The following is a 10190-nucleotide window of genomic DNA, read 5'->3' as shown; positions in this document are numbered from 1 at the left end:
TACATATATATATGCACTCTTATTCTCAAAGCTATCTCAGGGATCTCAAATATATTTCTGGGTGGAACACTGTAAAAAGACTCCAAATGTCAACACAGTTTTGAACTGCATATGGATAATACTATGGTGTGGGAACATGGCAGTCCTGATGCAAGCTGAGATGCTGAACTTTCTCAGCTACTCTTTTCTGGACACTGATACTAGGGATTGCTGAAAGGTTCCAGCAATGCTGAGATTAATTGATTAAATCTGGGTTTTATTTGGAGATGGTGAAATGATAAGTAATTCATTAAATTTGTTTTTAAATCCATTTAATTACCTTGAGCTGGTCAGCAGAGATTAAAATCATACTTTGAGATCTCCGATTTTTTTCATCTGACTATTGTTGCTCTTCTGTAACTTCTCTCTGGTGTCAGAATCACTTCCCACATCCTTGTACTTTCAGAGTTTTCTAGGAGCTCCAAATAGACTTGTTAAAGTATGGCACGGGGCTCGCTCTGCTTCCCTGGGTTCTGTCCTTGGCATCTGAGTAGGAGCAAGGGCTAATCATCCCAAGAGCCAAGAAAAAAAGCTTGCCTCAGATCCTGAGGATTAGTGGGAAATATCTCTGGCAATGGACCACCTCTGTAACTCTTTTACTTTTTATGCAATAGTCACATTCCGCACAGTGTCTTTCTGTCTTAAGTGTAAACAAGACCAGCCAAGATACAAAGATTTTGAGAATTCCCTTTATTTATCTGCCTCTGCAGTCTCTACCTTGGTAATAACATGCATCTTCACATGCCTTTTCTCTGCTCAACCCACATACCATTTAGATCGTGTAGTATGGACAGCCACAGGAAGCATGATCAGTGCTCCCCCAGCACCCAGTGACTCCAGTGCCAGCTGTATCACTGTTCTGAGCTCCTGCACTGCAGCTGGTAATGCATCCAGGAAACAGTACTTCACCCAGACTGGGAGATAGTAAGTCTATCTAAGATAGATGTGCCTACTATACTATAGTTTCACCTTGCTATCTAGTTTTTGCCACTTTACTGTTGATAGGTAGTGCAAAATCTTGCATTTCTCTTGTTAGGCCAAATCCAGCAAATAAATACCATCATTGGATTTCTGTACCACATACTGGCTGTGGCGTAGTTTTTTGTGCCTGGCTTCTGCTTTGGTTGCCATTACTTCTTCTGGGGACTTGTTAAAAGGCTGTGGCTGCATAAAGTGTTCTTGCATCTGTTAATGAACCACCCTTACTGTTCAGATATGCTTGGAACCAAGGCTTTATGCAGCCCATTCTTCTAAAATGCAGGCAGAGCACAGCTAGGTTCTTTGCGCTAAAGAGTGGCATCCTATACAGTAACACATTAGAAATCTTGTCCTTAAGCCAATTGACAGGACTGAAGATACAGAGTCATTTCACCTCTGGATCACATTATGAAGGTGCACAACATATAACGGTACAGTTACAGTATAGCCATATACTGTCACATAAAAATAATATAATTAGTGGGTAGGGGTAGAAGGTGTGCAAAGATGGAAATAATACCTACCATTTGAATACACAGGGCAGGATTTGTGCTTACAGGATAGAGAAGCTTAGGATCATCAGCTGGGGGAACAGCTGCCTCTGCAGCATAGATTGCTGTTCTGGAAAATCGCAGCCACTTCATTGATGAGACACTGTGTCCGGCATAGATCTTTTACAGTGAACATTTTTGCTGCTTCTTTCTGAACGATGACATTTTCATCATCATCCTCAGACAAATCAAGGTCAAACACATTCATCAAGTGTGAAACACATTAAGAGTGGGGCATTCAGTCTCCTGTAGCAAGCACCTACACTTGCTACCACACACCCTGTACTCTGTATTGATATGGTGGTATCACTTAAATTCTTCCATGTATCTCCACTGGATTCCTTTGTCCTTCCAAGGAAAACTGCTTTGCTGTCTATCAAGCTAAGCAGCTTCTTCACTGAGAATGCTTCATCCCACGAGGACAAAAGGATGCTAAATGTCAGTGGTGGATTTCCAAAGCCATACACAAAAGCAAAGGATAGCAGAGGTGTTGCTGCATGTGTTTCGCTAGCTCTGACATTTCTTTTGCTACTACTCCGTCATCCAACTGCCTCAACTGCCTCTGACATTTGCACGTTCCAAACGTTATCCACACATCAAGGATGCTTCAATATAACCACTTATGCTTCCCTTATCATAGAAACAGGGCCCTGTCACCTCTCATGTACTCAGACTCAGATTTACACCCACATATGGACATAAATTCTGTGCCTCTTCTCTAGAGATATGAAGCTGTCCACTGTACAAAAAATATCCAGTCCATTTTAGTAGTCTAGCATATGAAGTTGGCCTAAAACTCTGTGAACAACATATCATTCTGTTTCAGTGATGGTAGAACGGTGGCCATAAAGAAAATAATGAAAAAGGCATTCACGCTGACCAAATCCATACGTAAAGAGGTAAAGCAAGTGAGGTAAGAGGTGAAACCTGGGAATTGTATGTTGTTCCATTTTTACAGTGGTTCTTTAGGGGTTACAATGTGTCCAAATGTGACTGAAAATTCATCTTGCTCTTTCTTTCAAACTTTGCTCTGACACCAGATCAAAATCTCCTTATGCCTGTTTTACTTTTCTCTTTACATTTTGAGACAAGGCATTTGGATTTCCAGTTGCTGTACAAAAAGCAGGAGAGACATCTATGAAAATTGCTGCTGTGCTGTGATTTCTATTGATTTTCACAGGGAACTTGACCATCCCAATCTCTGCAAATTCGTTGGAGGTTGTGTAGAAGTGCCAAATGTTGCCATTGTGACAGAGTACTGCCCCAAAGGCAGCCTAAATGATGTTCTGCTTAATGAAGACATTCCTTTGAACTGGGGATTCAGGTAGAGAAAATCTTTTTTAAAGCTAACAAACTGTGCTATGTGCTGTTTAAGACAAGATTTTAAATTTAGATAAGTTCTTTGGAAAGACAGGCCTACGACTGTGATATGGTGAGAAAGAAAAAGAAAGAAAGAAAGATAATTCAAATATCCAGCTCAACTTGCCTTCTGAAATTTTTGAGCAATCGTATGTTTAGACCTGGTCATGCTAAGCGAATGATTTTTCAGCCCACCTGTAGTCACACTGCAAAACCTTTTCTCCCACGTGACTTCATTTTGTTTCCAAACATCTTGGGCATCCCCATTTAATTAAAAATCACTTAATCTCTGTTTGCAAAGACATATTGGTGAAAAGATTAGCATACCTGCAAACGTTTCGTGATATTTACCAGTAATGAAAATGAGCTCACATTGTCACTGAAACGCCCACAATGGCGATGACATTGTTCTTTGAGAATAATCTTCTTGGCACGCTCTTTCTACTTCTGCCTTATGTTTGCCTTCAGCAAAGAAAAAGATTGGGAGGAAGGAAACCCTCCAAATAAAGTGAGAAAGTTAATAAAAACTTGTTTCTCTTGTAAACATTTGAAAGCACTCTTAAGGATACAAAGGTCTGGGAATTTTAGAAGGAACTTATATTTCTTCAAAAAGGCTAAAGGCCTGTGAACTCAGACAGCTGCCTGGGAATAAAGGGCTTTCAGCAACCCGTCTTAAGTGTTTTGGGAAAATGAGCATGGAGACACAAATTGAAAGCTATTATAGTCATAGGGAGGCTTTTTGTTGACTTCAGCAGGCTTTGGAGCCATTCTTGAGTGACAGTTTAGTGGAAATAATAGCTCATTGATTTTCGTCTTTCAGGTTTTCTTTTGCTACTGATATTGCACAAGGAATGGCCTATCTTCACCACCACAAAATGTATCATGGACGGTTGAAGTCTACTAACTGTGTGATAGATGACCGATGGGTTTGTAAAATTGCAGGTAAATAGAAGATAAGAAAATTTCAAAACTGTCAAGCTAACCTACTAATGCATATAGGTGTCCTAGTCAACACTCCTCCCAAGCACCTCCATGTTGACATTTCATGTGGAAGAGCTGACCATACCAGCCTTCACTAGAAGTGCCTGTGATGAAGCAAACTTTATGTTATGTTATCATGTCAAGTCTCTTAGAAAGTGTCACTGATGAACACGTCAGATCTCACAACTCATGGAGTCTATCAATATCAATCTGAGCAGAAACTGTCTCATTCTCAGTTGTGATACAGAGAGAAAACGTGAGCCGTGGACAGTGCTGTAAAGTTGTGGAATAATGCAGACTGATTGGTAAACACAAGGTAGTTTCACAGAGAAAAGTAGACTCAACTCAGAGCTTTTCAGTTCTGTACACAAAACTGAGCTGTATTCATCCAGACAGACCTTCAGGTCTGGTACGCTCCTGGAAGACAGCCTGTGGGGACAGAAAAACCACTGGAGAGTCTAGTTTAGTTTGCAGCTGCCAAAGGGAATGGAAGCAATGGTGATCTCTTTGATTTCCTCCCTGAAGTAGCTACCACACTCTATAACCTGCAGTCATCTGGTTCTGTTCAATCGTTCATCCTATGACTAAGGCTCCTACACAGGGCCTTGCCTGCTTCTCCAACTCATTTAGAATCCTGCTGTCTTCAGAACTGCTTACTTTGCTTAGAACCTGTTCTGGAGAAAAGGATAAAAAGATGGAGATTGCATCAACTGCATCACCTTAGCATAATTCCTCTGAATTAAGTGGGATCTCTGCGAAATTGTTCAGAAGTTACCTGATAGCACAGTAGAGACTTCCAATATTCATGATTTACTGGATGCAATAATGTTAAACAAACTTTACAATAATCAATGTGGGAACTATTTGAAAAACTCCAATGACCTCTGACATAACGAATGAAGCTCCAGGACTATCCTAATTGCAGGTCACTCAGGCAAAAATGGACATCTGCATCCTGCCTTCCCATATACTCAGCAGAGTGCCGTTCATATCAGAAAGAAAACTGGAGTCAGCATTTTTCTCCTCTCCAGAGAGCTGAGTCACATGCTGAGAATCTCTTCAACATTAAGATAAAAGTCTAGCTGCAAAGATGTTTCACGTTTATGCTGTTGTTGTTCTGAAGCTAGTGGTGTGCAAGTAAAGCCCACCATCTGATTTTCAGTAGTTCTAATCCGTCCAACTTGTAATTAATCTAGCAACTTGCCACCACAGATGAGGATCAAGGGATGGGTAGAAGAGGAACCTGCATCTGCATGCTAACTTCTTGTTATATTCTGTTCTCTGAATATAATTTGACAAAATCATAAAATATCTGATTGGAAGGGACCACGAAGTTAAACTCCTCTGCTGTCATGCAGTCTCACATGAGAGTACGATTTGGTTTCCAGATTCTATATCGGGTTTCCAGAATCTATACTTGGAATTGGTATAGAGGGACAAGACCACCATTACTCACTCACACACACACACACACACATGCACACACCGTTTTTAGACTAAGATGTGTATTTCAGATGGGGAAAAATAATTCCTTTAGAATAGTTGTGTTACTATCTACTAATGCATGTGTTTCAGAGAAATACCCACTGAATAGTTTACTTCTGGTTTTCTTCCATCTTAGATTATGGTTTGCAGTCATACAGAAAAGGAGATTCTCCTGAGGGGTCAGGGTCATACCAACAGCATTTGATACAGATCTACACAGCTCCTGAAGTCCGTTCCCTTTCACACTCTGAACCCAATTCCATGACAGATGTCTACAGGTAGTTATCTTTTCTTGTTTCTTGCACTTAAAAAATCTATTCTCCAGTTGAGATTTCTTTAATCAGAATTAGGCTCAGTATAATTCTGTGGTCTTGCCAGGTATGTGATTGTATTTTAAGAAGAATTGACTCTGGAATACAGAACAGCAGAACAGCATAGATATCACAGAATCTTCTCTTTCAAGATAGATAACCAAATACTGAGTTCGGTGACAATAAAAGCTTAGTTGGTCTAGTGATTTATAAGGAGTTACTCTGGACTGGTAGATAAACAAAAAAGTATAAAGATCTGTTATTATCTAATAATCCTTTTTTGTTGCTGTATCTTGTGAAAAAGTAGATTATTTTCAATAATGGTAATACCTTAAAACCTTTAAAGTTAATAACATCAGTTTTCCAGGATATCATAATGCACTTATGCATCTCATAATTCTATGGTTTGACATTATTTTGCTGTGTACACGTAGTGACAGTATTTGGTTTGCAGAGGAAAAAATAGTGGTAGGAAAAGGAAATGAATGCAGTAGTGAATGGCTCTGTTCTTTTCCTTTCAAAAGCCTTCATAAGAGGTCCCTTTGTAATGACTTATTTGGCTCTCATGTTTAGCCTTGCTAGTTATGGATAGCTTTCTAAACAACCACTTTTCAGATAAGCAGGATTACAACTGAATTTTCAGAGAATAAAAATCCAATAAGAAGTTATTGAACTAGTTTTTTTTAAAACTGCAGTGCTAAGAGCTGATTTACTCCTATCATATATGACTATGGGGACCTTTTGACAGATTCAGTGAATGCTTGCTGAATCTATCTTGCTGTCAGCCCCCGTGTCTGCAAAATCCAGGTCTTTGTTGGTTGTGCTGCAGTTAATCCTTTTTTGTTAAAAAATGAAAGAACAGTAAGAGATGAAACCAGAAAAGGGAGAAGATCATCATGCAGTCATGGAAGAGACGTGTACCCTGCATCATTAAAAGGGTGTCTTTTTAACTGAGCTGTTCTTCAGAACCTGCATTTAAACACGTTTTCTGTTTGATGACACGAGCAGGTGCTAAGCCTTCCTGAAACATGTTTGTGGGCTCGCTGGACAGGGAGCAATGCCCCAGTCTTGAAATCCTCATTTTTTTTATCTGTGCAAAAATTCCATTAATATTCCTGAAGGTATGGCCCAAATAAAAAATGAGTAGAAACTGCAGGAGTGGGACTTGTAATTTTGTGTGCTCTTACAAATGCTTGCTTTTAAAGTTCTCCATGGAATGTGTTGGTCATATGGGAAAGCTAAAATGGAAACGAGAACAGGAGCATGAAAGTAGCTCCTGTTTGAGCTGAAGAGGCTGTTTCCAGTCACAATGTATCCTAGATTGGCTGCTCTTGATTTGTATTGTTATGTGAATTTCACTATCCTCTATGTTAGGACTTTTTTTGTGCAGTGCTGCTGAAGCTGTATGAAATCAACACTGCTTTATCAAAGTTACCATCATTTAATTACTCTCCTTGAGAATCTTTTTCAGCAATGCTTCTCACCAGGATTGGTATTCCAAATCACCCCCGAATTAACACTAAAATCTCATCAGATTAATTTCTACATTATTCAGCATGGTTTACGTGCATTATTTTATTTGTCAGTGGCAATCCACAAGTAGAGTGATAGCTAGGTAGACATACCCCTTTATACATCTAGAATGCCTTAGATAACAGAGCAACTGTTAGCAATACAGAAGATTGCAAACCCATATTACCCATAGAAATGAAGTTACCAAGTAGAGATGCATGCAAGGAGTTAATTATATACACAGTTTCAATACGTAAAGAGGCAAGAGCATCTTTATCGGGACTGCTGTCTAGAGGAGGTGCTGGTTTCTAAGAAATCACTGTTCTAAAGATCTCTCTAATGCGTTCAATAAGGCGACTGAATACACAGTTGTTAGCCCATTTTTTCCGTTTTTTGCTCTTAATGAACGTTTTTGACATTGGTTCATCTCAGGAAGATGATGATGAAAATATAATTCAGAAAGAATGAGCAAAAATGCTTACTGTAAAAGATTGACTTTGAACACACTGTCTCATCACTGACTTTATGGAGATTTTCCAGAACAGTGATCTATACTAAAAACAAGCCTCTCCTCCAGCTGATGATCCTGATGGACCTGCTCCTGCCCCTTGATTACAGCACAAACCTGACCTGTATGTTTAATTGGTAGGTATCATGTAAGTCCATGCATATATCCTTTCTGGAATCTACTAATTCTTCCAGAGAAAATTGCTTTGCTGTCCATCAAACTCAAATGCTTCCTCTCTAAGACTGACAACTGTGAGAAGAGACTGTTATGAAATCACCAGCAACCTATCTCTGAAAACACAGTGTAGTAACAGACAGTCAAGTTGTCATTCTCCCTTTTGGAATACTGGGCTTTCAGTCATAAAATGGGGAAGACTAAAAAATCATGGAAAGAAGAAATCACTGACTCCATTAACAGTCATCTCATTAAGGTTTTGCTTTGCTTTTATTCTGTAGTTATGCTATCATTTTGCTAGAAATTGCCACAAGAAGTGATCCTATCCCGGTAAGTAAAGATGCACTTTGAAGTTTGCGTGACAACTTTGATGCTGTTTCTGTTGAAATTACAAACCAAACTCTGAGTAACTGCACCTCTGATTAATTTGTTAAGCATGCATTTTCCTCTTGGTTTGCTGGATGCAAGTTCACTTCCAATGGGACATGCAGTCAGGGCTTCCTCATGCATCTACCAGTCTTTCCTTCAGGACTTTAAAGAAGAGTGTATGATAAAAGCGATGCAGCTCCAATATTGCCTTTCAGTTAGCTCTGTGAGGCTTAATGGCAGGAGTGTGGAGGAGGAAGGAAGGTATGCCGTAACATCTTCCTTTTTCTCCTGTTGTTCCTTCCCCTTCCTGCCATGCACAGGCCCTTTCAATGGAGTCTTGCAGTGGTAAGAACATGCAGGAAGAGCAAATGAGCTGTTCTTTTGTATGTGTCTTTGCATGTACTAAACAACAAACACCAAAAATGCACTTTGAAATTGAAAACAGGTCTTATGGATGTGTAACCATGTCTGAAATAACTTGTTTAACAAGAATTCTAACAACAAAGACCTGAAACTGCCATTCTTCCATTTCTGACAGTTTGTGTTAATAGACCAATGTAGGCCTTTTGCTTTCTCAAAAGTTTCACAGTATCTTGTCAGATATTAATTTGTTTCAAAAGTTTCTCATATAAGCACTGAGATTAAAGGCTTTGAGCCACAAGAAAAAGCTTTTATACAAGGTCACCCAATTTAGACTGTGTTATATCCTTTTCTTTTTTCTTTTTTCTTGTATTTTCATGTGAAAAAGCTGATCTGGAAGTGATAGGAAAGACATTAGAAAAGGAATGATGATCATAGTAATATATTTTCAATGGGTGGTATGGAAAACACACCAATTATTTCAACAATCTTTAATCCCTTTTTCTCTAGAAAGATGATGTGCATTCAGCTGAATATTCTTGGTGCCCACCTTTGGCAGAATTAATTTCAAGAAAGGCTGAGGATTCTTGCCCATGTCCCACAGATTATGTAGAGGTGAGGAAGATACAATGTTGTGTGCAAAAATTCTTTATTGAAGTGAATTTAAGACACGTCATTGAAGTTTTATGGCAACACCACCTTTTATGAAAGTAAACAAGACAGAAGTCAAGTCGTACCTCTCAGACAAAGCCAATGAGATGCTTCAATGTCCTTAATAAAATAAGTCAATCTGAAAAATTGGAAGTTTCAATTGTTGCCTCAAATTGTCAGTGTAATAAATGATGGTTTTAATATTCATTCATTGATTTTCGTGCATTTTCATTTTATTATAAAGTGTTGGCACTTTATGTTAGTATGTTAGTTATTTTATGTTAGTAGTACCTACCCTACTGGCAAGAGCCTTTCGAATAGTGAAATGTGTGTCTTAGGCAAAGTATGAGTTCAGTTTGATTCTCATGCAAAAGGTCTATGTGTTCAGCAGCCTCACGCTGCCTAATAGAACAAAGTACAGCCCCTTTCAGTTCAATTAAATCAGAATAAGACAGTAGCATCCTTGTTTCAGCTTAAGAGCTATATAAGTTACCTTTGATGGTTTGTGGCAACCTAAATGTAACAAACTTCTCATAAGAAGCATTGAATTCTAGTCAGGAGTAAATGTTCTTAAGAAGTAGCTGAGTTTTTAATCTTTTTGTGAATTTTGTGTACAGACAAGTCCTCTGAGAACAGTATGTGACACCAACAGCATAATGCTGTATTAAAGCACAAGACAAGAGCGTAAGCAGTATTTGGAAGAAGGAATGTGAGCATGTAATTCATGGTTTCCTCCAGCAGCATTTCCATGAACTAACATACTTCATTCAGAATTGATTTGTAGAACCCTGGAGACCTCAGTGTAGCATTGCTACTTTTCAGGGCTTCACATGGACTAAGAAAGTAATAGTATTAGTTAGAAACATTGCCTGTGCTTGGAATGACAAAAGACTTCGCTTTTCTCACTCTTTC

General features: G+C 38.9%; 1 protein-coding gene across 1 annotated transcript in view; it reads left to right on the top strand.

The window, feature by feature from the left end:
* Positions 1-815: 815 nt before the first annotated feature.
* LOC104492009 (atrial natriuretic peptide receptor 1-like) overlaps positions 816-10190 on the top strand; it is a gene marked incomplete at its 5' end in the record, with an annotated part of 17317 nt that continues 7942 nt past the window's right edge. The window contains 7 exon segments of the mRNA XM_010134509.1: positions 816-963; positions 2395-2481; positions 2749-2892; positions 3748-3869; positions 5530-5671; positions 8180-8250; positions 9157-9242. Coding sequence (XP_010132811.1) covers positions 816-963; positions 2395-2481; positions 2749-2892; positions 3748-3869; positions 5530-5671; positions 8180-8250; positions 9157-9242 — 800 coding nt within the window.

This window comes from Buceros rhinoceros, unplaced genomic scaffold (assembly GCF_000710305.1).
Source record: "Buceros rhinoceros silvestris isolate BGI_N320 unplaced genomic scaffold, ASM71030v1 scaffold6984, whole genome shotgun sequence".
Classification (NCBI taxonomy): Eukaryota; Metazoa; Chordata; class Aves; order Bucerotiformes; family Bucerotidae; genus Buceros; species Buceros rhinoceros.
Note: the sequence above shows the minus strand (reverse complement) of the source record. Positions and strands in the feature narration are given on the sequence as shown.